At 55.0% G+C, this 26,107-nt stretch overlaps 2 protein-coding genes, 1 long non-coding RNA gene and 1 pseudogene across 5 annotated transcripts; all 4 read left to right on the top strand.

The window, feature by feature from the left end:
* The first annotated feature begins 2,583 nt into the window (after positions 1–2,583).
* Positions 2,584–5,866, top strand: LOC108643497 (ribosomal oxygenase 2-like). Of its 3 annotated transcripts, none has more exons than XM_029958893.1 (4): positions 2,584–2,658; positions 3,018–3,106; positions 4,365–4,472; positions 5,706–5,866. In XM_029958893.1, exons 1-4 carry the CDS (start codon positions 2,640–2,642, stop codon positions 5,862–5,864), a joined length of 375 nt encoding a protein of 124 aa, XP_029814753.1. In that variant the 5' UTR covers positions 2,584–2,639; the 3' UTR covers positions 5,865–5,866. The 3 variants fall into 3 exon arrangements, 2 of the variants coding, with proteins under 2 accessions (XP_029814753.1, XP_029814747.1); XM_029958887.1 differs by having other exon boundaries at positions 5,703–5,866; XR_003915664.1 differs by lacking the exon at positions 2,584–2,658 and having other exon boundaries at positions 3,022–3,110.
* Positions 5,867–10,807: 4,941 nt separating this feature from the next.
* LOC115307330 lies at positions 10,808–13,172 on the top strand. Its single transcript, XR_003915663.1, has 2 exons — positions 10,808–10,855; positions 13,036–13,172. It is a non-coding gene; the product is annotated as an uncharacterized LOC115307330 (long non-coding RNA).
* Positions 13,173–15,505: 2,333 nt separating this feature from the next.
* LOC108642536 (gastrula zinc finger protein XlCGF7.1-like) lies at positions 15,506–17,990 on the top strand. Its single transcript, XM_029958875.1, has 2 exons — positions 15,506–15,594; positions 17,234–17,990. Exons 1-2 carry the CDS (start codon positions 15,506–15,508, stop codon positions 17,832–17,834), a joined length of 690 nt encoding a protein of 229 aa, XP_029814735.1. The 3' UTR covers positions 17,835–17,990.
* Positions 17,991–24,978: 6,988 nt separating this feature from the next.
* Positions 24,979–25,904, top strand: LOC108643321 (annotated as a pseudogene).
* The last annotated feature ends 203 nt before the right edge of the window (positions 25,905–26,107 follow it).

Below are 26,107 nucleotides of genomic sequence, written 5' to 3'. Positions count from 1 at the left end.
GCCACGTCCCCCGCTCCTCCCAGCGCAGGCTCCTTTCCAGCAGCCCCCTCGGCAGAAGGCGGCTCAGGGCTCCCCTCTGCCCCCCCGGCCGGCTCCGCTCCGGCCCCGCTCCCGCCACGGCCCCGCTCGGCTCTGCACGGGGAAGGAACGCGCCCAGCCCCGGCCCGACACCCCCGGGGCCGCGCACCGGGGGTCCCTGTCCGGGGGTCACTTGCCAGGGGTTGTTCACCGCGGGTCATTCACCGGGGGTCCCTCCGCAGGGGTCACTTACCTGGGCTTCTCCCCCGCGGGTCGCTCACCGGGTGTCACTTACTGGGGGTCGCTCACCGGGGGTCGGCTCGGGGGGTCCCCCCCCGGGGGCGCACTCGGGGGGCCACTCGCCGGGGGTCTCGGGCGCTGCCCGGGGTCCTGCCCGGGGGGCCGCTCAGCGGCAGCGCTCCCGCGCTCCGCCCCGCCCGCGCCCCCGACCGCAAACCCCACCAAACCGCCCTCTCGGCCCCGCCCCCGCCCCGCCCAAGCCCCGCCTCGCCCCGCCCACTCCGCCGCCTCCCATTGGCTGCGCACGTTCGGCCCTGGAGCGAGGAGCGCGCGGGGAGCGTTGCCTGGAAACCGGCCAGGGAATCCCGGGAATCCTCGAGGCGCCGGCGCTGCCCCCCCACTCCTGGAGCAGCGGCCGGGCCCGCCCGGGGAGCGGGCACTCAGCGCCCGGCTGCGGCCGCCAAAACGGGCAGGGAAGCAGGCGCGCGGGAGGCGGGCTCCGGGCCCGGGCAGCGAGGAGCCCTTAACTGATATTTGGCTAAAGAGTTCTTTTCTTGTTACCTTCTTTAAAAAATAGAACCCACAAGCAGAAAGGCGATCTCCTAAAGTCTTGTAACCTTTTAAGTCCACTTGTTGCCACACAACAACAGCATGCCAATATCACATCCAAAGATTCAGAAACTTACACAGATACACACAAATAGATATCTATACATAGGTATGTGTATATATACATATCTATACAAATACACACAAGAAAGTTTGGGGTTCCTGATGACAGTTCTACATGGGTAACAGCGGACTGGTTTGATGTGTCATACAACTGTGGGGACCATGAATGTAAGCTCTGAGCTTTGCTTTATTCTCCCGGTTTGTAACTGCCTGCCTTCCCTTTGGGGGGAACACAGGCCTCTATTTTGCACGGTCTGTTTTGTTTCACTTGGCAGTGTAGACTAGGGGCAGAAGAGTTTTTGGAGCCAAACAGCTCGATCCAGATTCAGTTCCTTTAGTGGTGCCTAAAACTCAGGAGCTGGACCCCACGGTGCTGGTGGGACCCTCCCAACTCAGCACGTTGTTCCATGATTCCATCAAGTCCATCTGTCAGCCCAGCACTGCCCCAGCAACCCCCAAACCACTAAAGCGTGTCAGCCATGGCCAGATGCAGGCGCCTCTGAAACACCTGCCGGGGTGCTGGCTCCGCCTGGGCAACCCATTGCAGTGCCCGAGCCCCCCCGAAAAACACAGCGAGAAACCTTTGTCCAGGAGCTGACCTGAAGCTCCCCTGCCTCAGCCTCGGGCCACGTCCCCCGCTCCTCCCAGCGCAGGCTCCTTTCCAGCAGCCCCCTCGGCAGAAGGCGGCTCAGGGCTCCCCTCTGCCCCCCCGGCCGGCTCCGCTCCGGCCCCGCTCGGCTCTGCACGGGGAAGGAACGCGCCCAGCCCCGGCCCGACACCCCCGGGGGCCGCGCACCGGGGGACTGTCCCCGGGGCTCACTGCCCGGGGGTCCCTCCTCGGGGGTGACTTACCGGGGCTCCCTCCCCGGGGTCACTTGCCAGGGGTTGTTCACCTCGCGTCATTCACCGGGGGTCCCTCCCCGGGGTTCCATCCCCGGGGGTCACTTGCCAGGGGTTGTTCACCGCGGGTCATTCACCGGGGGTCCCTCCGCAGGGGTCACTTACCGGGGCTTCTTCCCCGCGAGTCGCTCACCGGGTGTCACTTACTGGGGGTCGCTCACCGGGGGTCGCTCACCGGGGGCCGCGCACGGGGGGTCCCTCCCCCGGGGCCGCGCACCGGGGGCCACTCGCCGGGGGTCTCGGGGCCGCTGCCCGGGGTCTCTGCCCGGGGGCCGCTCAGCGGCAGCGCTCCCGCTCCCGGCCCCGCCCCGCCCGCTCCCACCCAAACCCACCAACCGCCCCTCTCGGCCCCGCCCCCGCCCCGCCCAAGCCCCGCCTCGCCCCGCCCACTCCGCCGCCTCCCATTGGCTGCGCACGTTCGGCCCTGGAGCGAGGAGCGCGCGGGGAGCGTTGCCTGGAAACCGGCCAGGGAATCCCGGGAATCCTCGAGGCGCCGGCGCTGCCCCCCCACTCCTGGAGCAGCGGCCGGGCCCGCCCGGGGAGCGGGCACTCAGCGCCCGGCTGCGGCCGCCAAAACGGGCAGGGAAGCAGGCGCGCGGGAGGCGGGCTCCGGGCCCCGGGCAGCGAGGAGCCCTAAAAAGAACAAAAGTGTTGGAAGAGAGGGAACTCATCGCACCGTCACAGAACAGGCTGAGGTGGAAGGGACCCACGAGGAGCGTCGAGTCCGAGCCTTTGCCCGGCACAGCACCGACCCCAAGAGTCACACCGTGTGCCTGAACTCTGCCAGATCACAGTCCAGCATCAGCTTCATGTGCCGTGAGGCCCCACGTGTGTGTTTGCTCCCCGTGTCTGGTGGGAGAGATGACACTGCCTTAGAGTGGAATAAAGATTATCCTAGGCTGGAACTGGCAGCTGTGATAAACTGTATCCCGAGAGCATTTAACTGGTAGCAGTTTGCCCTGGGCTCTAGCTTGCTATTTATTATAGTTATTTGCAGACAGGAAAAGTGAGAGAATTAAAAAATCTCTTTCTCCTTGCCCCCTCCACAACAAGTTGGAGGACATGTGGGTGTTGAAACATAGCTTAACAAACAGTCCAGCCTTGAGAGAGTGGGGAGAGCACAGGGGGGCTCAGTTTAACCGTTTGTCTGGTTTTCTTCCTTTCGAAGGAGGATTTATTTTTCTTAGGTGGGAAATTGCCAAAAATAGACAGCAAAATCAGACTGCAGTTCAGAGATCACACTCTCATCTCCGTGGAACCAGATCAAGAGAATGCTGTGGGTACAGTGAAGCCACCCCTGTACATTTGGGGTGGGCTGGGGAGTGCATGTGAGGCATGGGAGTTGTTGCTCTCCTGTGCAAAAGGTCTATAAGGGTCATGCAGTTACACTGAGCTGGATCCTGCATCCCATTAGGGTTTGTTAGGATACTGTGGGGTTGTTTGTTGAGTGATATGGCACATTCCAACCTTCTGGAGGGGGGGCTTCAAAACTAAATTCAGCCTATGATTCTGTATGGGAGGTACATGGCTTTTGTCTCAGGTTTGATGGGGTAGATCATTACAGCAGCTAAATGGCCTCTACAGGTCTTGATAATAGGGGTTTTTTCTATTCTTTGTATTTAAGAACAGGAATAATTTATAAAAATAGGTTTTCTCAAGAGGGGGAATTCTGCTGGTTGCAGCTGCTGCTGTGGCTGCATTTAGTTTTCACTTCTGGGTTATCTCTGTATCCAAGCAGGTGCCAGGGGCACTACTAAGTTGTTCCACAACATTGATCCATGCATCTTGCATTATGCTGTGTTTATACTGCTTCTTATCCATGAAGGTTTTTTAGTATGAAATTGTAGAAGTGCTTTTTATCTCACTTTAAAAAAAAAAAGGGGGCGGGACACACAGCAAAGATTATCTTGTACAGTTTGGGGTTTGTTTGGAGGAATTGAATGTTTCCCAAGAAAAACACACCATAACTTTCTGATTTTTTCCTCCATCTTGCTTGTGTCCATATTGAGACTGTGTAGGTTTTGGAGACTTTTTCCCCCCAGTTTTTGGGCCACCTTGCCTTCTGATGTCACACAGATCAACCCAGGATGACAGGACACATGGAAGACCTGTGTCCACAAATTCCATGTGCAACCTGCCCAGAGAGTTCTGAATTGCTTTGCACAGCTCTGACCAAGGACTGATGATGGGCATGTGATTTTTAAGAAACAGATCAGTATCAGACTGGAAATGTGTTGATGCACACCTGTTCATTAATACTTTCCCTTAAATGGCCTGTTTTCTGTACAGCATCACTCCTGGGACTCTAGCAGGGGCAGTTTTAAGGCAGCAGATGATTGTAAATAAATTTTCAGAGGTGTTTTGGAGAGTCCCTTATTGCTGTCGGAGGTGGCTGTTGGACAATTCATTTGGGAGGGTGACTTGCAGGCTTTCTTGTAAGAGTGACTCCAGAATTCAGGAGCATTGGCAAGTGCAGTGAGATGAGTCTGAGGCTGTGGATCACATGTAACTGTTTCCTCCCTGCTGTCTTTTAGGATGAAATCCGCAGGGAGATGGTTTATGTGTATCATTCCTTAAGGAACAGGAGAGACACTCCCATGATGGGGACAGATGACACTGGCAGTGAGGATGGCACGGCCCAGGTTTGTTCCTGCAGACACCCCAAAACTTATCTTTCCATGGTGGGTTTTGCTGCATGAGATGAGCTTGCCCAGAATGGCAGCAGGGCCTGGGTTCTGCCGTGATCCTCAGCACCCAGAGCCTTTCTGCCCAGCCCTGCAGTGCCCAGAGGAGCTGAGGCTGCACCACAGAGGCAGTTCAACAGTGGAACTGAGCAATGTGATCTCATGCTTAATTAAACACTCGAGATGTTAACAGGATTTCTGGTGCATGCCTTATGGCCCAGTGAGCAAAGCTACTGGAGCAACTAAAACCAGCTCTTACTGGTGTATCCTTAGCACATCCTCTACTGAGGCTACTGGATAGGCCAGCAGATATTCCCTAGGGATCACTGCCATGCTAAACCCGTGTTAGATTCTGTATCCAATGGAACACACTGCAGGGGTGTTCATTTTAGGGTAGGGTGGGTCAGCACTGTGAGTAAAGACCTACCTTGTTCTGAAATGTACTTTTCAGGTTGTCTCTGTTCCTGCTCGCAGGTACAGTGTGCTTTTGCTGGGTCATAAATCCTTCCTAAGCATGGCTTTGAGCTTTGGAACCTTTATTTCTGCTTTTTTGGCAGTGAGATGCTGTGTCTTAGCTCTGTGATCCGAAACACTCGAATGGCAAAACAGGGCACAGTCTGTCCTTGTCTCGGTAATTACAGCAAGGCTTTTGGCCTGGCACTTATTTTTCTTTGGAAGTAAATCTCACTGGTCCTCCAGAGCTGAGGTTGTACACTGGCACCTGAACAACATGTGCAGATCCCAGAATATTCCTTCTTGCCCTTGAAGACTCCAGGCCTGGGAATGGAGCTCCTCTGTGCTTGTGTCAAACTATATCCAAAGACTGCGTGTGGCAGCTAGAAATAAACTTCTGTGAGCTTCCAGAAATAATGGGTAGGGCTAGGCAAGAGTGTAAGTTTAAGGCTATTTAATTCTTCCATGTGTAAACCACAGGAGAAAGCCACATGCTGTAAACATCCCCACCTCCAAAAGCGTGCTGGAACACGGAATAGAGTTCAGCATTTTCCCTACGAAGATAAAACAGGCCTGGATAAAACCGAGTCTTCTGGAGAATGCTCTCAGTGACACCAGTGCCATGTGGGAAGGGAGCACATTCCTGCTGCTCCCTCCCCACAGCCTCACACACTGCTGTGCAATAAGGACACTGCTCTCAGCTGAAGGATTTTTTTTCTGTTTCTTCTTCCCCAGCAGACTCACGGGCTGCGCTTTCCTTTGTCATACTTGGAAGCACTGAAGCAGATTTGGAGGAGCAGCACTGTTCATGTTAAAGAGCTTAACCTCACCTCAGATGAAGAGAAGGCAAACCTTGCCTTGTCCCTGTGGAGTGAATGTCTGATTGAAGTTCTTTGATGCTTCTGTGAATTAGCTGCTCCTCTACAGGAGTGTTTCTGTCTATTAAGCATCTCCTGAGAGCAAGGCTTATTAAATTACCTTTTTATCCATCCAGCCTCTGGTTTGTGGTGCTGTCTAAACAAATACTTGCTTTTCTTTCCTCAGTTTTAGGAAACTGGGCATGGGGAAAAACAGGTAAGCTGCTCACTGTCTAGTGAGCTACAGTTCCATGTCTGGGGATGCACAAAGTCAATCCTAGTAACACCAATGCTGTGGTATCCCCTTCCATCTGGAGAGCTGCTAAAGTTATACATGGGGCAGGATCCAGAACCTTGGGCATAGAACAGTAACTTGTTTTTTTTCATTTGTAAAGTTCAGCAGCAAGAAAACACGTTTGTTCAGTTTGACTGCCCTGACAGGACAGAAGCTTCTCAGTAGAAGCTGTGTGTGTGTAACAGTTTGTTTGGATACATGTCCGGAATAAAGACAAGTGCCAGAAATATTCAAACACACAAAATATCTTTTATTACAGTGAGAATAATAATAATAGTAATAAACTTAGCAAGAGGAATTAAAAACTAAAAAGGATACAAAATAACTACCTTATCGGGTGGCATTAAAACAAATACTACGAACAGCATTTAATACAGTATTAACTAGTGAAAAGGGATACCAAAAAAGGATCTTAACACAATATTATGGATAACACGATATTGGTTAGTAAAAAGGGAAACTAAAGGAAAAATACCATAAACATAAAAGGGGAGTTAAAGGAACACTAAAAGGATATTAAAAAGTTTGTTCTCTCAGTTGCTTCCTGTCAATAAACTGTGCTTACCCACACAGACAGGCCAGGGCTGCCAGGATCTGCAGCAGCTGGTCGGTGCCCGTGCTTAGCGGGCGTCCCCATGGAACAACACAGTCTCCATGGCAGGATGAGGATCGCTCACCCCAGCAGTCCTGACACCCCATTTTATCAGCTCCACATTACACCACGTAGGGCCAGTACCCAGTATAAGGTGATGCCTGAGTGGCAGCCAAACCCCGCCTGTTCATCACCTGATAGCAACAGTCTGTGCATGCCCTGCTGTAGGGCAAGGGGCCAGCGACCCCTGCCCACAGAATCTTCCTCCCATCATCATCTTTCTCACCCCTATGTATGACCTCTACCACTGTGTTTCAAGGGTAGATGTATCTATCTTGCAATATGTAGCAAAACCAAGGAAGAACTCAGCTCTGATAATAGGGGATATCAGGCTGACTTGCTAAAAAGCACAATGGACCTTACAATTAGCTTGTGCCATGAAGTTACATTGTACCATACTCTGGCTGGTTTCACATCCTAATATGATTCCTTTCTCACGCCTCTATGCTCCATTGATCATCTAATTCAAAAGTACCCCCCTTACATTTGTTTAAATATAAAATGAACCAAGGACAATTTTTGAGAGCTTTGCATTTAGATTTCATTAGTCTGAAGTAGTAAAATAAATGGTCTTGTGTGTATTTTTCTGTATAGAATCATGGACTGGTTTGGGTTGGAAGGGACCTTAAAGGTCTTCTCATTCCACCCCCTGCCATGGGCAGGGACACCTTCCACTAGAGCAGGTTGATCCAAGCTGTCCTTGGACACTTGCAGGGATCCAGGGGCAGCCACAGCTTCTCTGGGAATTCCATCCCTGCCCCTCCAAACCCTCCCAGGGAAGGATTTCTTCCCAGTCTCCCATCTAACCCTGCTCTCTTTCAGTTGAAAAACCATTGCCCCTTGTCCTGTCCCTCCAGGCCCATATCAAAAGTCCCTCTCCCTCCTTTTTAGAAGCCCCCTTCCCTGGTGGGGTGTCTTCAGCTCCTCCCAGGACCTGTGTGTGTCTGTATCTATCTTGTATCTGTCTATATTTATAGACAGGATATATTTTAATACATTTCTATCCATATATTTAGACATAGATATTTACACATTGTAAATATTAATGCACACCTGTCTACACAATGATGATAACTTTGTGTCCAGACCTACCCCTTCCATTCTGTAACCTTTTTGGGGTGTTTATTCCTTGGGATTTCCAGGGTCTCACTTTCAGTGGAGCGGATCTTTCCCACCTGGATCTTTGCTGCATCAACTTCAAGGTGGCCAATCTGAGCCGCTGCAACCTGGCCCGTGCCAGCCTGTGCTGTGCCAGCCTGGAGAGGGCTGACCTGTCAGGCTCTGTGCTGGATGGAAGAGCTGCTGCAGCTTGGGAGGGCTGGGCTTGTGTTAACAGAGAGGAGCTGGAACAAACAGAGGGGTGTAAAACATCGAGTTCTTAAATATATTCTAGAGTTGTTCTGGTTCCCAAAGCTTTTACACTTCCTCCCAGTAATGATTTAATGGGATTGACTCCCAAAGCAGAAATTAAAAGTGTCTTCTTGATTGTCTTTGGTGTTGTTCTTCCGTCTCTCAGTGACTCCTGTCTGTGCCAGTGTGCCAACCTGCCAGGGGTGAAGATGCTGCGCTCCAACGCAGAGGGAGCGTCCCTGAAAGGCTGCAACTCTGAGGACCCATCAGGCCTTCAAGCTAATCTGGAAGGTGAGAAGCTTTTGCCTTGTGAATCTGTGCCAACTGAAGCCTGTGTTTGTGCATTTCTATGGCCCAGAAAAGGTCCAGCTGTGGTTTGTCCAACCCTGAGAAGGGCCCACAAGGGCTGCACTGAGTCTGTGACCATCTCAGCCCCAAATCCCCTTGTCCTCCTCCAATTCACACAGCTCTGAGGCAGCACCAGTGTGCAGCTGCTGTGTTTCTGACTGGTTTTCCTCACAGAACCCCTTTCTGTGTGTGTTCCAGGTGCCAGCCTGAAAGGAGTGGCCATGGAGGGCAGTCAGATGACAGGAATGAACCTCCGAGTTGCAACGCTGAGAAACGCCAAACTAAAGAACTGAAACCTCAGGGGAGCAACGTTGGCAGGAACTGATTTGGAAGTGAGTTGGGATTCATTTTCCATCCTATTCCTTTCTATCCTATGGTCAACTGGTAATTTGGGGGATTGCTGGCTTTTGACTGAGCTCTCCAGCTTCAGAGTACAATGGAGTTCAGGTAAATGGACTTCAAGTAAAGCTGTGAACAGAGTTCTGGGTGCATTCCATTGACACTTCTTTTTCTTTTCCTCTTCAGAATTGTGACCTATCAGGTTGTGACCTCCAGGAAGCCAGTTTGAGGGGCTCTGATGTGAAAGGAGCCATCTCTGAAGAGATGCTGACCCCCCTGCAAACGTCCCAGAGCATCAGATAGGGAAAAGAAGACGTCAAAGAGGAAGGAATCCAAACATTTGTTGTGACTTTCTTCACCTCCTCCCCTTCCTGAGTTAGAAGGAATGGTTATTAGACAACTTCCATTTGCAGTAGTGCCCAAGTAGACTCTTTTTGGTCACTTTTGGGGAGGGAATTTTTGTTTCAGAGGTGGAGAGAGAGAGTTTCTCCCTTTGTGAAGAGAGTGAGGAAGTGGGCTGGTTCTGAAACCAGAAAGTGGGGCTGGTTTGGGGGGAGGGTTCGAGACTTTCATTGTTTAGCATTGCCTGACTTTGGAATGCATTTTAATTTCTAAAGCACAATATATGCAATTCTATTTATTAAGTCTGTCGCTGCAATATGAATAGAAAATGTTATTGCTGTATAGTAGCAAACAAAGTGGAGGTTTCCAGGTAGACAAGTGTCTTTACAGTCAGTGTCTTCATTCCAGCTGGGTGTTAATGCCAGGGGTGGTCACACAGTGCCCACAGGATGTGTTCAGGTCTCTGCTGGGGTGGAAACAGTGGGCAACTGTCCTCAGAGGTCCTAAATTGCTGTGGAGTAGTTGGAGTGCAGGGTTAGAGCAGCTTTATCATCTCAAATGTGCAGAGGAAGCTGCTGCCCCTGCAGGGACCTGCCCAGAGCCCGGATTGAGTTCCCCCTGGAAGATCCCTGGGCAGAAATGGGATGTCTTAGTCAATGCTCTCCAAAGGAGTGTGAAATTGCACTCTCAATCCCAGCTGGGAAGAAAAATTCCCCTGCTTCCACATGTCCTGAGCACTCCAGACTGGAGTTCCTGTAGCTTTTTCCTTCTTTGTTGGGAATTCAATGGACAGAGGAAAACACAGAAGTGTCCCCAAAGCAGAGAGAAGCTCTGGGGCCACAGCACCTGCTCCCCCCTCTTCTCATCCCTTCAGCAGATGAAGAAATGGCTCTCAATGTTTCCCCTCAATGTACTCTGCAAATCCTCCTGGAAAGCATGGGCATAATCCCATTTGCCAGCCAGATCCACTCTGGGCTGCTTAAAGTGACTGTAAAAGCCTCTTGCCTGGGGCCAAGTGCCCCTTCCACACTTGCTTCACCTGTGGAAAAAAGCAGGGAAAGCTGTTTTTTGCGTGAGCACCTTTCATGTCTCAGTGTTTGTGATCTTGGGAATCCTCAGGAACCTGGAACAATGCCAGATTATCTGTTGTCCTAAGATATGTACCTGGAGATTGTTTTGATCTGTGTTTAAATCTTCCTTGAAAATACAACTGATAGAAAACAATGTAAAAAAAAGGAAAAAAAAAAGAAAAAGAGAAAAAGGCAATACATAGAAAAAAAGGGAGGAAAAAGATAAAAAGGAGAAAAAAAGAGAAAAAAAGACAGATAAAACAGGAAAAAATGAGACAAATAATAAAAAAAAATAAAGAAAAAAAGAGAAAAAAAGAAAAAGAGAAAGAAAAAGAAAAAAGGGGGGAAAAGGAAGCAGAAAGAAAAAAGGAAAGGAAAAAAGAAAGAGAAAAGAGAAGGAAAAAAAAAGACAGAAAATCAATAAAACCAAGAAAGTATTATCTTCGCTCACGTGCAAATGGCCGCAATGATCCGCCGCAAGGACTACAACTCCCGTGCTGCCCCGCGCGGCGCGCAGGCGCGTCGGCAGGCGTGCGGAGGCGTGGCCCCGCGCTGATTGGCTGCGGCGGTGTTCTCTAAAGGCGGGGCGCGCGCAGAGCGGGAATCGGTGATGGCGGCGGGTCCTGCCTTTGTCTGTGAGAGCTGGCGGGGGGTGCGGGAGAGCGGGGTCTGGGGATCCCCTCGGGGGCTGCGGGGAGCGCGGCCGTGGGTGGAAGGGCTGGAGGGCTCGGGAGGGTTTAGCGCGGAGGTTCGGGGGTTCTCGGGGGTCAGAGCGCAGGGCCTTGGAACCGTCTCGGGGGCCGCGGGGCCCGGGGGCCTCCCAAGAACCCGGATGTTCGATTCGATTGCCGAGAAAGTCCCTCGGAAAAAACATTCAAAACCACCCAACGAAAAAAAGAACCCTGAAAAAAGGAAAACTGAGAAAAAGGTGAAGGAAAAACTGCAAGGGTCAGGATGATTTTATTGCTTTGGTTCGGTTTTAACTTGGTCTCCTCCTTCTCAGATTCTTTGCTCCCTTCCTTTACAGGAAGTTCTTCTGCTGTTCTGTGGTTTTGTGGTCCGTTAGGGGCTTTTAGGGGTCCCTAAGGAGGTTTTTGAGGGTCTCTGAGGGGGTTTGGTTTCCTGGGGGGACTTAGGGGGAGGTTGAAGGTCCTTGAAGGGGTTTGGGAATCCCTGAGGGAGTTTTGGAGTCTCCGAGGGAATTGGGAGGTCATGGGAGGCTTTGGAAAAGTGACTTTGAAGGAGTTTTGTGGGTTTCTAGGAGGGTTTCAGAAGTCCCAGACGGTTTTGAGGGTCCCTGAGGGGGTTTTTGGGGTCCCTGAAAGGGCCTGGGGATCCCAGGTGGGTTTTGCAGGTCACTGAGAGAGTTTAGGGGGTCCTGGGGGTGGATGAGGTGTCTGAGGGGATTTGTGGGGTCTTTAAGGAGGTTTTGATGGGTCCAGAGGTTGATTTCTGAGGGGATTTCAGGGGTTTTGAGGGGATTTTATGGGGTCTCTGTGTCAGTGGACCGACCCCAGGGAAAGGGGATCCCAATTCCCCCCAAACCCCAGAGACCCCCAAAACTCAGCACACAGAGACCCCAAAGGGAGGGGGGGTCGGGGGTCCCCTAAATCCCAGCAGTGGGGTTTAGGGGGATCTCCCAGCCCTCAGGGGAGGGGTCCTGGGGGTGCCCCTCAAAATGCAGGGGGGAGATGTAGCAGAACTGAGTAAGGGGATCCCAGTGCCCCCAGTATCGCCCAGTGACCTCCCAGTGACCCTCAGTATGGCCCAGTAACCCCCTCAGTGACCATCCAGTGTGTCCCAGTGACCTCCCACTGCCCCCCAGTATGGCCCAGTGAGCACCCAGTAACCCCCAGTATGGCCCAGTAACCTGTCTGTGTCTCCCCTTGTGTCCTGGTAATCCCCCAGTACCTCCCCAGTCCCTCCCAGTGCCCTCCCAGCATCCCTCAGTAACCTCCAGTCCCTCCCACTGCCCCCTGGTTCCCCCCAGTGTGTCCCAGTATCCCCCAGTAATCACCCAGTGTCCCCCAAATCCCCTCAACTGTCCCCAGTGTGTCCCCAGATGCCCTTGGCCTTTCTGTGAGCGTGGGGGGGGCGTTTTTGGTGTCAGAGAGTCCAGGGGGGCTCCTGGGGTGAGATGGAGGGTTGGGGACATCAGGGATGGGGTTTGGGGACAGTGGGGAGGGGTTTGTGGACAGTGGAATTGGGGGTGTCAAGGGGGGAATAATGGCCATGGAGAGGCCCTGGCGATGCTGGAGACACCAGGGTTATCTTGGGGTGTCAAGAGGGGAATTAGGGACACCAAGTGGGTCTTGGGGACACCAAGGGGGATCTCAGGGTTCACCTGCTTGTGGTTCAGCCCCTGCAAAATCCCTTCCAACCCCACCCCAAGAGGGATCACCCGGCACCCTGGGACAGGAACACAGTGGGCTGTACTGGGGGCACTGGGCTGTACTGGGAGGGCACTCAGCGTCCCTGGAGGTGTTGAAGGTGAGAGTGGATGTGGCCTCAGTGCCATGGTCTGAGAAGCACAACGGGGTTGGATTCAGGGTTGGACTTGATGATCTCGGAGGTCTTTTCCAACCCAACTGATTCTGTGATTCTGTGATTGCCACTCCTGTGGCAGCACATGCTTGAGGCTCCATCCCCAGGGTGATAGAGATGTCTGTCCATATCTATCTCTAAGGTTAGTCTGTAAATGTGTGGTGTTAGAAAAGCAGGCTGAGTTGTGGGCTGGTTGTAGAAGGAGAAAGAAGCCCAGAGGCCAGTGCAAGCAGGCAGCCCTCAGCTTGCACCTGATGTCCCCTCCCTGCAGGTTCCTGTCCTTGAGCCCAGGCCCTGAGGTGAGGCTGAGAAGTGGCGCGGAGGTGAGCCCAGAGCTGTCCCTGAGGTGAGGCTGAGAATAAGTGCAAGGCAGAGGTGCTGCTGAGGAAGGAGAGCCCCATGATGGGGCAGAACTGAAGCTGTCAGTGCCCATCCCCGAGCAGGTGCTGTGTCCATCCCCTGTGTGCCAGGTGAGCTGGGGCTTTGCTGCAGAGCTGCGGGCGCTGATTTGAGGGTCTCCAAGTGCTGAGATGGTGGGCACCCAGGAACACAAACTGTGCCTGGCCACGGAGCCTGCAAGGAGGAGCAGAGACAGCCCTGGCAGTGTGGGGGGCCAGGTTGTCCCTGTGCCTTCCCCTGCAGGCCCTGGCTGTCCCTGCTGGGCCCCTGTCCATCCCCATCAGGTCCCTGCCCGTCCCCCGGGCTGAGCTCCCCCCAGGAAGTGCCGTGGAGCTGAAGCTGCTGCCATCCCCCCCTGCAGCCGCTGCCCCAGGCAAGGGAGCAGCAAAGGCAGGGCCAGGAGCAGAGGCAGCAGCAGGGGAGCCCTGGGGGGGCCGGGAAGCTCTTGTGTGGGTCAGGAAAGAGGCGCTGGGCACGAGGCCGGGGCTGTGCTGAGCAGGCCCAGCCCTCACATCCCCCCAGCCAACGCCGGCTGCCCGGGGGGCTTGGGAGGGACCCCCAGCCCGTGTGCCCCACACTGAGCTGGCAGAGAGAGAGCCAAGGGACAGGGCCACGGGCAGGGCCCCGGGTGAGGGACAGGCAGGGCCATTGCAGGGCCACGGTGAGGGCACAGCCTGTGGCAGCAGAGCTGCCCAGGGCCGGGGGCAGCCGGGGGTGTTGGTACCAGGCAGTGGTGGGGCCGAGCAGAGCACGAGGCCTCTTGCAGAGCCCTGGAGCAGCCTCCCACTTGCCAGCCCCGCCCTGGTGGGGTGACACTGTCCCCTCCCTACAGGACACTCCCCCCGAAATCTTCAGGGGGCCTTTTGTGGCTATTCCTGGTTGCTGATTCCTGCTGGGGACCTGAGGGAGCCTCTGCAATCCCATCCATGGGGCACAATCTCCTCTGCAGAGCTTGACTCACTGCAGACTTTGCAGGGAAATCTGTGCTGGCAGCCCGAGTATGTCCCGACCTTCCGTGCTCCCCCCAGGATATTTGGGATGAGTTCCCCTTTCTCAGGCACCCGCAGGATAGGGGGGCGATTGTTCTCCTGCTGTTGCTGTTGCTGCTCCTCCCCTTCCTGCCGCTGTCGGGTGAGCGGAGCAACCACGATGGGAAAGGGACGAGAGAAGCGAAAAGAGTGGGTGGGACCCCCAAAGGGAGTGTGAGGGGCGGTGGGTCACCCCCCAAGGGAACTGATGGGACCCAGGCTTTGGGGGGCAGGTGGGAAAGGGGTGGGAGAGGGGGGCTACAGGGAGGGAGAGGGGGCTTATCTTCATATTTTGGAGTATTTTTCATCTGAATTTCAGCTTTGTGTGGTTTGGGGGGATGAGGATCTTCTTGCTATTTCTGAGGGATTTTTTTGCCTGTATCTGGCTGGTTTGTGCTTTTCTGGCCTGAATCTTGGTGTTTTGGAGGTTTTTATGGTCACAGGATGCCCGGTGAGTTCTAGAGATGGACTTGGGCAGGAGGAACCCCCAAGCCAACGCGCTCAGCCCTTGTTTTCCCCCCATCAGGATTTGTCCTTCCCAAAGCTTGGGCGGATGGAGGAGGAGGCTGCGAGGAAGAGGAAGATGCCTTGGGCCCCCCAGGCAGGTGAGGAGGAAGTCAGTGTCCCTTTGGGCGGGTGTTGTGCTGGCTCTGTCAGCCCAGCATGGCCCCGGCTGCAGGACAACCCCGCTGGCGCCGCCGTCCTGCCGGGGCCGGAGTTGGGGGGATGTCCTTGGCCTTCCCTGTGGGCCGGAGGCAAATCCCCTGCCTGTCCTTCTTGCTTCCTGCCCCAGGCCCCGAGCTGAGGACGGAGAGCGCGGAGGACAAATCCCCCCGTGAGACCCTGGTGGGAGAGGCCGTTTTGAAGGGCTCCCCGGCGCAGGAAGGCAGCGGGGAGGAAAAGGGCCGGAGATCCCCCCGCAGGAGGGGCTCCAAAGCCAGCCCAGGGTGCTCTGAGGAGGAAAGAGCCAGCCTGTGCTGGGAAGGGGGCCGGAGCTTGAGGGGGAGCTCTGAGCTGGTGGTCCCTGAGCACCCTCTAAGCACGGAGAAGCCCTTCAGGTGCTTGGAATGTGGGAAGAGCTTCAACCGTAGCTCCACCCTACTCCAACACCAGCACATCCACAGTGGGGAACGGCCCTACACGTGTAGGGAATGTGGGCAGAGCTTCAGCCGTAGCTCCAATCTCTGCACCCACCGTCGCATCCACACTGGAGAACGGCCCTACAAGTGCTTTAAATGTGGGAAGAGGTTTCGGACCAGCTCAAATCTCCTCCTGCATGAGCAGACACACACGGATGAGAGGCCCTTCCGCTGCATGGACTGCGGGAAGGGATTCAAGCGGAACTCCAACCTTGTCACCCACCGGCACATCCACACTGGGGAGAGGCCCTACAACTGTGGAGAGTGTGGGAAGAGCTTTAGCCGAAGCTTTCACCTGATCCGGCACAAGCACATCCACACTGGAGAACAGCCCAGGAAAGCGGTGGGAGAGCGGGGCTAGGGGGAGGAGGGAGAGTGGGAGTGCATGTGCAGTGGGGGTACCTTGTCCCCATGACTTGATCCTTGGAGAGCGGTGGAGGCTGGAGAAAGGGGGGAGCTCGGGCCCACTGTGCCGAGCCAGCGGTCGGGGCCCTACTGTTGGTGCCAAATTGCCCCTGGTCAGGCTGAACCCAGAGCCTGCCCACGTGTCAGGGGCCCCAATCTGCTCCCTGCTCTCGTTGCCCTGGGGCAGCCTCTGGTGTCCCCCACCTGTGGGGCTGTTTGGTTTCCTTGGGCACAGCCGGCCCTTGTGCAGGGCTGTGCCCTTGGGGGCTCTTGGGGGTGGGCAGGAGGTGTTTTTTGGGGGTGCCGGGCTGGGTTGGGGGCAGAGCCCCGGCGGTGGGTGGGGGGATGCGGGTCCCCCCCACGGTGGGGGTTGGTGTTGCTGGGTCAGGCCCCGCCGGCTCCATTGTCAGCCCGGTGCCGGCGGGGGGGACACAGCGGGTTTGGGGCCCCCCGGGAGTGCCGGGGGTGGGTGTGGAGCCCGGGAGCTGCCGAATTGAGGAAGCGGAGATGGGGAGCTGGGACCGGAGCCTGGAGGGGGGAGCACGAGGAGAGAGGAGCCCTGGGACCCCTGGGAACCTTAAACGGGCGGCACAGAGAAGGGCAAACCTGGACAGTGGGGACCCCTGGGATCCCTGAGAAAACAGAGTGGAGAACCTGGAGAGGGGTAATATCTGGGTATGCGGCACCCAAAGGCGAGAGTCACATGAGAAAGAACCCTTGGGACCCCAAACACTTCCAGAATCCCTAAGTGGGACCCCCAACATGACAGACAGGGGCGACCCTCCGAACCCCAGAGGGGAGAGACCAGAGAGGGGGAACTCCTGGGAGATATTTTTTGGGTAATCCTCGTATTTTAGAGTATTGTTTGGCTTAATTTCAGCTTTTGGAAGGTGGTGGACTTCTTGCTATTTCTGAGGGCTTTTTTGCTTGAATCTGGGTGGTTTGTGCTTTTCTGGGCTGAATCTTGGTGGTTTGGAGGTTTTTATGGACACAGGATGTCCGGTGAGTTCTAGAGATGGACTTGGGCAGGAGGAACCCCCAAGCCAACGTGCTCAGCCCTTGTTTTCCCCCCATCAGGATTTGTCCTTCCCAAAGCTTGGTCGGATGGAGGAGGAGGCTGCGAGGAAGAGGAAGATGCCTTGGGCCCCCCAGGCAGGTGAGGAGGAAGTCAGTGTCCCTTTGGGCGGGTGTTGTGCTGGCTCTGTCAGCCCAGCATGGCCCCGGCTGCAGGACAACCCCGCTGGCGCCGCCGTCCTGCCGGGGCCGGAGTTGGGGGGATGTCCTTGGCCTTCCCTGTGGGCCGGAGGCAAATCCCCTGCCTGTCCTTCTTGCTTCCTGCCCCAGGCCCCGAGGTGAGGAGGGAGAGCGCGGAGGACAAATCCCCCCGTGAGACCCTGGTGGGAGAGGCCGTTTTGAAGGGCTCCCCGGCGCAGGAAGGCAGCGGGGAGGAAAAGGGCCGGAGATCCCCCCGCAGGAGGGGCTCCAAAGCCAACCCAGGGTGCTCTGAGGAGGAAAGAGCCAGCCTGTGCCGGGAAGGGGGATGGAGCTTGAGGGGGAGCTCTGACCTGGTGGTCCCTGAACAGCCTCCCAGCAGGGAGAAACCCTTCCAGTGCTTGGAATGTGGGAAGAGCTTCAGGCAGAGCACCCACCTCCTCAGCCACCAGCACATCCACACTGGGGAACGACCCTACATATGTAGGGAATGTGGGAAGAGCTTCAGTGACAGCTCCAACCTCCGCAGTCACCGGCGCATCCACACTGGCGAACGGCCCTACACGTGTGGGGAATGTGGGAAGAGCTTCAGGGAGAGCTCCACCCTCCATGTCCACCAGCGCATCCACACGGGGGAAAGGCCCTACAAGTGCTTGGATTGTGGGAAGAGGTTTCAGACCAGCTCATATCTCCTGAAGCACAAACAGACACATACAGGGAAGTGGGCCTTCCACTGCACCGACTGTGGGAAGGGTTTCAAGCAGAACTCCAGCCTTGTCACCCACCAGCACATCCACACTGGGGAGAGGCCCTACAAGTGTGGGGAGTGTGGGAAGAGCTTTACCCAGCGCTGTCACTTGACCAGACACCAACGGACCCACCGGTAATAGAAGCCCTGTGAGTGCCCCGACTTCAGGAAAAGCTTCAGCCGCTACTTCCACCCCGAATGAAGCCTCTGATGGTGAGGCAACCCCTGGAGTTCAAGGACTGTCAGTCCATCCCTTTCAACCAGAAAGGACCAGTCCCCTTTCCCAGGGGCAGGTTCTTCCAACAGAACCCTTTTTGGGGTGTCAGTCCTGGAAGTTTAGAGCAGAGATCTCCCCACCAGCGTTGGTCTGGGGGAGGTCCATCCGTCTCTACTTAAGAATTTCTCGTTTTGTGGCAGCTTGAGTAGAATTGCTTCAACAATTGCTTTAGTGTAGAGCACTGTCCTATCTTATCCTGTACTCCTGGTAGTTTTAGTGTATATATTGTGCACTAAGTAATTCTGATGAAGATCTTTTGTCTGATCATTTGGAACCCTAAATAAATTAATTTCTCTCAATAGATCTGGTTTACCATCATTTAACCTAGAGGACAAAAATGATTCAGTTACACCTCTGTAATTCCTCTAAACTGAAAGTGTTGGCATAATCCAAGGCTGAGATTGGATCCAGCACCCCACAGGAAGTTGGGAGCTCAGGGGGGCCACCCCCCTTTCCCAACCCCTCTGTGCCCAAAGACCCCCATGAGACCATCCGACCCACCAGACCACCCCCCCTTTTCCACCCTTCTCCCTGTTCCTTCCATATTCCCATTGTCCCCTCAATCCCCCATTTCCCCCCTGAACAGTTTTGGGGTCCCAACCCCCACTTTTTGCCCCCTCTCCTGTGGGCACTGAAGGAGAAAATGAGGCTGCACACACAGAGTTCCATTGCAGGACTTGTCCGCCCATCTTTCCGGTGTCCCCCTTTCATTGGGGTTCCTTTGGAAACAGCGCCTGGGCTTTGTCTTTTAGTCCACCGGAATTCCCAGCATGGCCCCAAAGCAGTGCCCTGATCCCACACATTCCCCTCCCCTCATGTGCTGGCTGTGTTCAGCCACCAGAGAAAAACACAGAGAAAAAACCATGCAGGGCATTCCAAGTGGTTTCCACTTTGGCAAACAGCACTCTCTGGATGGAAAACACCAGTCAAGGCCAAAACACTCTTTTTGGATCCGAATTAACTGAATGCAGCTGCTGCTGCCTTAACTTGTTGCCACATAAATTCTCAGGGTTCCTTTGCTTCCAGGAGGCCCCACATGTCCCATTGGCCCCTTGATTCCATGAACTTCCACAGTCTCCAAAGGTTCCCTTAGTTCCATGAGGCCCTGCAGTCCCAAAATGCCCTTTGGATTCTCGGAGATTTCCCACTGTCCCAGGGTCCCTTGTGCTTCAGAAGGAGCTGCAGTGGGACAGTGGCCCTTTGGTTCTGTGAGCTCTGCAGTGTTCCAGGAATCCTTGGGTTCCAGGAGAGCCTGCAGTTTCACAAGGAGCACTTGAATGCAGGAGGTTCTGCAGGGTCCCAATGGCCCCTGGATTCTGGGAGGTTCAGAAATATCTCAGGGCTCCCTTGGTTCCAGGAGGACACACATGTCAGCAGGAACCCTTGGTTCCAGGAGGTTCGACAGTGTCCCAGAATTCCTTTGATTTCATGAGGCCCTGGATTGTCCCAATGGCCTCCTGATTCCATCAGCCCCCTCAATGTCCCAATGGTCCCTTGGTTCCATGAGTTTCTGCAGCGTCCCAGGGTTCCTTTTGTTCCATGGGGAGCTGCAGTGTCACAATGGGCCCTGAATTCCAGGAGTTTTGCCAGGGCGACAGTGTTACCTTGATTCCATGAGATTCTTCAGTGTCCCAGGGTTCCTTTGGCTCCAGAAGGCCCTGCAGTGTCCCAATGGTCCTTGGTTCCATGAAGTTCCACCATGTCCTTGCTGGAACATGCGTGGCTGTAATGCTGCCCCACCTGCAGAGCTGCCTCCAGCTCTGGGCTCCAGCACAGGAAGGACATGGACCTTTTGGAGCGAGTGCAGAGGGGAGCAGCAAGAGGATCAGAGGGATGGAGCAGCTCTGCTGTGAAGAAAGGCTGAGAGAATTGGGATTGTTGAGGCTGGAGAAGAGAAGGCTTTGGGGTGACTTGATTGTGGCCTTGTAGTGCCTGAAAGGAGCCAACCAGAAAGATGGAGAGAGACTTTGGACAAGGGCCTGGAGTGACAGGACAAGGGGCAGTGGCTTCACACGGGTAGAGGGAAGGGTTGGAGGAGATAGTAGGAAGGAAATCTTTCCTCTGAGGGTGCTGAGATGCTCTTTAAGGCCCCTCCCAAGCCAAAGCATTCCATGATTGTGGGACTGGTGGGTGAGGTGGTGGTCGGAGCCGTCTGGGGCACAGGGACCCAAAATGAGGGAGTTTTCCATTGTGGGGGAAGGAAGGAGGGGGCAGCAGAACTGACCCCTTGGACACCTGGCAGGCAGGCTTTGGCTGGAAGCTGCTGATGGGGAGCTGAGTGAAGCCCCCACAATGCAGGAGGAAATGGTCAGTGACCTGCTCTGCCAGTGAGACCCCCCCAAGTGCCTGGGCCCACATGGGATGCAGCCAAGAGTCCTGAGGGAGCTGGAGAAAGAGCTGGCCAAGCCACTCTCACTCATTGCCCAGCAGTGCTGCAGAACTGCACAAGTCCCAGCTGACTGGCAACAAGCACATGGGATGCCCATCCCCAGGAAGAGCCAAAAGGAGCATCTGGGGAACTCCTGGCCTGTCCCATTGACCTCAGGACCAGGGAATTCCACACAGCAGATCCTCCTCAGTGCCATCCCATGGCAGGGGCAGGACAACCAGGGGATCAGGCCCAGCCAGTGTGGGGTTGGGAAAGGCAGGTCCTGCTTGACCAACCTCATCTCCTTCTCTGACAAAGGACCCGCTCAGCAGCTGAGGGAAAGGCTGGGGATGTGTCTCTGTGGAATTCCAGAAAACCTTTGGCACCATCTCCCCCAGCATCTCCTGCACAAACTGGCTGCTCATGGCTTGCCCAGGGAACTGTTTGCTGGGTGACAAAGTGTCTGATGGCCCAGGGAGTGGTGGGGAATGGAAGGAAATCCAGGTGGGGCTGGGTACTAGTGGGGTTCCCAAGGGCTCAGGGTTGGGGCTGCTCCTGTTTGACATCATTCTTGATGATCTGGGCCAGGGGATCGAGTACCCCCTCAGGAAAGTCGTGGACAACACCAGGTTGGGTGTGAGTGCAGATGTGCTGGAGGGCAGGAAGGCTCTGCAGAGGGATCTGGACAGGCTGGATCAATAAGGCCAAGTGTCAGGGCCTGCCCTTGGGTCCCAACAACCCCCTGGAACGCTCCAGGCTGGGGGCAGAGGGGCTGGAGAGCTGCTCAACAGGAAGGGACATGGCAACCATCATACATTCCCATTGCTATTGTCGGTTACCATGGCAACCCTCAGCCATTCTCTTTGCTATGGTCAGTTACCATGGCAACCACCATACATTCCCATTGCCACTGCCAGTTACCATGGCAACCATCACACATTTCTATTGCTATGGTCGGTTTCCATGGCAACCCTCATACATTCCCATTACTAAGTTCAGTTACCATGGCAACCACCATACATTTCCATCGCTATGGTCAGTTACTATGGTAACCTCTTGGTTCCTCTTGATGAGAAGCAGATGCAGATGAGCCTCCCCGTTGTCCACCAACCTGCCAGCTGTGCTCTAAAGGCCTGTGTCCCAAGGGCTGTCTTGACCAAGACCCTGCACAAACCTCTGGGACTCTTTGCATCCTGTCGTGAGGCCTTTCCAGTGAATTCCAGGGTTATCAAGCCAACTTGAATGGGATCTTTGTCTCACACCACAAAGTCAACCAAACCACTCTCTCCTCTGACCCTCACCCACAAAAGTTCACCCAATTTGTTCATCCCCTAGAGCAGCTCCACAGGTCCAAGAAGCTCCTTCCCACTGAGGACACCTCTCTCCTGCTCTTTCTCTCCTGTGTCTCCTTGGCCTTCTCTCCCAGCCCATCACAGCCCTGCAACCTGGGAACTGTCTCAGCAGGCCTGGGCTGTTATTGCCTGCAAGTGGAATGAAGAGAGACTTGGGGCTGCAGCTCCTCCTGCCTGTGCCCCACACGCAGGGCATTGGGGCCTGTCTGGCTGCAGCCCCTCAGTGGGGCACCGGGGTAAGAACAGACTTGCAGTGGGGAAAGCTGCTCTGAAAGCCCCGAGAGCTGGAGTGTGCAGAGGCTTTGCTGACAATGGCCTTGGGGGTGGATGTGCTGGGACTCAGGCCCAGGGGGAAAATCCCAGGCCTGATCCCTGAGGAGATCAGCACATGCTGCTGAAATGCTGGGGGAGAGAAGAGCCAGCAGAGGGAGGGAACAAGTGTGGACAGCCTGGGCTGATGGGATTTGGACTCGTGCCTGGCCCGGCCTTGGCTGGGCAGAGAAGGGACAGCCTTTGTGTCCCTGCAGGGCTGGGATTCACTCCCTGCCCCAAAGGCCCCCAGTGTGTCTGAGAAGCCCTGGGTGGTGCCTGTCACACAACTGCTGGGAATGGGGAGGGGGTTCCTGCACAGGCCCTGTGCTGTCCATGGCAGCTGCTGCACTTGTGCTGCAGAGCCCTGGCACCTCCCCTGGCACTACAGGTCCCTCTTTGCTGTTCAATCCAGGCTCAGCTGCCCTGAATTAGGTTCAGCAGTGAAGGGATGTCCAGGAGACAACTGCCACTGTACTCTGAGGACATGTAGAAAATACCCTGATAAAGAACAGGAGAGAGACCTCTCTCCCTGTGCCACCTGACTCCATTTGGTCACCTGAACACCTCTAGGGGCTGCCCTGGACAGAAGGAACAGTGACAGGTTCCCCTGTCCTACATGTGGGCCCCTTCTGCCACTGAAGTTGGCCAAAGCAATGTCCCAGCAGCCTCCAAAAAGATCCCACAGCTGCTGCCCTGTCCCTAGGAACTGCTCCATTGCAGCCTGCAGTTCCCAGCAGGAATTTCGGTCACCTCTGGCCCCTCAGAAGGAACCAGGGGTTTGTGTCCCAGCAGGTCACTCCTGGCTTTGGTCTCCATTCATTGCCATGGGAGCTGGGACAAGGAGTCATCTGCAGGGGCCTGTTTTGGGCCCACTGAAGTGGGGCAGGAGGAATCCCAGCCCATGGGGGTTGTGGAGGGAGCTGAGTGTCCTTCTGGCCCCAGGTCTGCAGAGCCACAAGGAGACACCTCTGTTGACTCAGCTGAGTCCCTTCCCTCAGTGCAGGTGAAGGAGATCCCTCCTGGGCACTGTCTGGGTTTCCTGTCTAATGATGGGACATGAAAAGGGGACTCTTTGGACTTAACTCTGAGTCTGTTTGGAGACATGACAGTGCTGAAAGAAGTGTGTGTGCCCAGCTGAGAGAAGGCACATCATTATTTCCTTCAGCTGTGTGCCAGCAGGTTCCCCTGGAGCCCCAGGGACAGCTGGAGGGAGCCCAGAGGGGCAGAGAAAGGGCTGCCTGGGGCTGTTGCTGTGCTGCTGAGCTGGGCTGGGCTCCTGGCACACAGGGAGCTCCTGACAACCAAGAGAAGCTTCAAAGAGACAGCTCTGCTGGTGAGCAGCTCCTCTGCACAGCCCAGCAGGGCTGAGGGCACTGCCTGCAGCACCCAGGGCACAGGAGAGAAGGCAGAGACATGAGAGGCAGCCTGGGCTGGGAGGTGACTGAGCTCTCACTACACGAGAAACCTTCCCAGGATTTGAAGGAAGAATTCTCTGGCTGTAGGAAAGTTCAGCTTCTCTTCCTGGAGGCATCTCCTAAAGCTGGCACATCCCACAGCTTCCAGGATCTTTCAGCAGGACTCTCCCAGTTGCTGCAGTGCAGGGGAAGTGGCCATATGGCAGAGCAGGGCAGGAGCTGCAGGCAGCAAGGGCAGAGAGGAGAAGGGAGCAGGAGGTTCAAGGGATCCTGGGGTGGGAGGACAGGGCAGAGCTGCTCAGGGCAGGAACCTTGCCAGCCCTTTGCCACGCTCAGGCTGTGGCTGCAGAGCAGTGCAGGTGAGTTCCTGCAAGTGCCTCTGCCAGCTGCCAAATGGCAGCAGTGGCAGGAGCTGTCAGGATGGCTCTGCTGGATTTGCTGGGGTGCAGCAGGAGAAGCTGCTGCAGAGCAGGACTTGCTGCTGCCCCCTCAGAGGCCCAGGGCCAGAAGGTTCCCTGTGGCAGGGCTGGCTGTGGGGTGGGAAGGTGGGGGTGCAGCCAGGGGTGCCCAGGGCTGTGGTGCAGAGCAGGGTCCTGCCCCCAGGGCTCTGTGTGCTGGGGCAGGGACTCTGCTGCCTGCCAGGCTCAGCTCTCAGCCCGGCCAAGGAGCTGCCACGGGGCTGGGGGAGAAGGGCTGTGGGGAAGGAACAACTCCTGGGAGGGCAGAGCAGGGCAGAGTCCTTCTGATCTCCAAAGTGGGCTGCAGGGATGAGGGCTGGTCACAGCTCCAGATCTAAGCAGGAAATTTCCCAGAAGGTATTTGCAAGAGGCACAGACAGACAGGGGGTACCTTAAAGAGAATGAACCAGTTCTTTCAGTGTTATACTCTGGGTTGTCTGGGTGCTGACTGCAACAGGGAAATGAATCTCTGAGCACAGGAGGAGGCACTGAAACATGAACTCTGTTAGATTAGAGGGGATTGAACCTGAGAGTGTCAGACATCAAAACTGTCTTATAGACAGCATCAGTGTCACTTTCTCAGCCCTGAGCCCAGGGAAGCAGCTGCTGGCAGGGACAGCACCAGGCAGCAGAGCCCTGGGCAGGGAGTGGGGGGCAAGTGCCTGGGGGAGGGGGTGTTCAGGCAGCTCTGGGGGCCCTTCCCTGCAGCTCTGCTGGGCACTGTGTGCTGGGCCATAGAAATGAGGATTCCTGCAGTGGAAAAGAACCTTCCCCAGGTGTGATGGTAAAAATAAAAAACACAGGTACAATTATTCTAAGGACAGACTAAGCTTCTGCTCTGCAGCCCCAGCTCTTTTGAGTCATGGGTGTAGAGATGGAACTTTTGTACTCAAGGTCTGTTACATCTGACATTCCTTGTGTGTGTGAGAGCTCTACCAAAAAATTCCATGTCCCACTGCAGCAGAGCAAAACTGACTCCTTGGCAGTGCATTTGGTGACATTTGACACATCGATTTCTTTTAGAAATGGAGTTGCTTTTTCACAGAGGTCTGTCTTAACTGTTCCCTGTCCTTTCCTTTTTTGAACAGACCCTGTGCTAAGAAGCAGCAAATGCCCAACAGCAGCTCCCTCACCCAGTTCCTCCTCCTGGCATTCGCAGACAGGCGGGAGCTGCAGCTCCTGCACTTCTGGCTCTTCCTGGCCATCTCCCTGGCTGCCCTCCTGGCCAATGGCCTCATCCTCAGCGCCGTAGCCTGTGACCACCACCTGCACACCCCCATGGGCTTCTTCCTGCTCAACCTCTCCCTCACAGACCTGGGCTGCATCTGCACCACTGTCCCCAAAGCCATGCACAATTCCCTCTGGGACACCACAACCATCTCCTACATGGGATGTGCTGCACAGGCCTTTCTGCTTGTCTTCTTTCTTGGAGCAGAGTATTCCCTCCTCACCATCATGTGCTACGACCGCTACGTTGCCATCTGCAAACCCCTGCACTACGGGACCCTCCTGGGCAGCAGAGCTTGTGCCCACATGGCAGCAGCTGCCTGGGCCACTGGCTTTCTCACTGCTCTGCTGCACACAGCCAATACATTTTCCCTGCCCCTGTGCCAGGGCAATGCCCTGGGCCAGTTCTTCTGTGAAATCCCTGCCATCGTCAAGCTCTCCTGCTCACACTCAGGCTACCTCAGGGAACTTGGGCTGACTGTGGTTATTGCCTGTTTAATGTTTGGTTGTTTCATTTTCATTGTGTTCTCCTATGTGCAGATCTTCAGGGCTGTGCTGAGGATCCCCTCTCAGCAGGGACGGCACAAAGCCTTTTCCACGTGCCTCCCTCACCTGGCCGTGGTCTCCCTGTTCCTCAGCACGTTATTCTTTTCCTACCTGAAGCCTCCCTCCATCTCCTCCCCATCCCTGGATCTGGTCCTGTCAGTTCTGTACTCAGTGGTTCCTCCAGCATTGAACCCCTTCATCTACAGCCTGAGGAACCAGGAGCTCAAGGATGCCCTGAGGAAACTCATAACTGGGTGTTTTTCAGAAGCAATAAACTCTCCTTCTTCTGCATGTTATTTACCTCATTAAAGGCCAATCCTGTTATGGACTTAATTAAAGGCCCACCATACCTTCTCTATTTTTTGCTTCTGATAGGAGTGTTATTTTGGGAGAATTTGTTCACATTAAAAAATCTTTATATCTATAAATATATCTATAAGGATATATATATAAATAT

The sequence above is a fragment of the Manacus vitellinus genome, unplaced genomic scaffold, assembly GCF_001715985.3.
Source record: "Manacus vitellinus isolate BGI_N305 unplaced genomic scaffold, ASM171598v3 ctg7180002434395_pilon, whole genome shotgun sequence".
NCBI lineage: Eukaryota > Metazoa > Chordata > Aves > Passeriformes > Pipridae > Manacus > Manacus vitellinus.
The sequence above is the reverse complement of the archived record's forward strand: the minus strand, read 5'-3'. Positions and strand labels throughout refer to the sequence as shown.

Coding starts and splice junctions, on each gene's coding strand:
- LOC108642536 (XM_029958875.1), top strand. CDS start 15,506: ATGGACTGCGGGAAGGGATTCAAGCGGAACTCCAACCTTGTCACCCAC. Junction 15,595..17,233: donor AGGCCCTACAACTGTGGAGA/GTGTGGGAAGAG, acceptor AGCCAACCCAGG/GTGCTCTGAGGAGGAAAGAG.
- LOC108643497 (XM_029958887.1), top strand. Junction 3,107..4,364: donor AACCAGATCAAGAGAATGCT/GTGGGTACAGTG, acceptor GCTGTCTTTTAG/GATGAAATCCGCAGGGAGAT. Junction 4,473..5,702: donor GTGAGGATGGCACGGCCCAG/GTTTGTTCCTGC, acceptor CTTCTTCCCCAG/CAGACTCACGGGCTGCGCTT.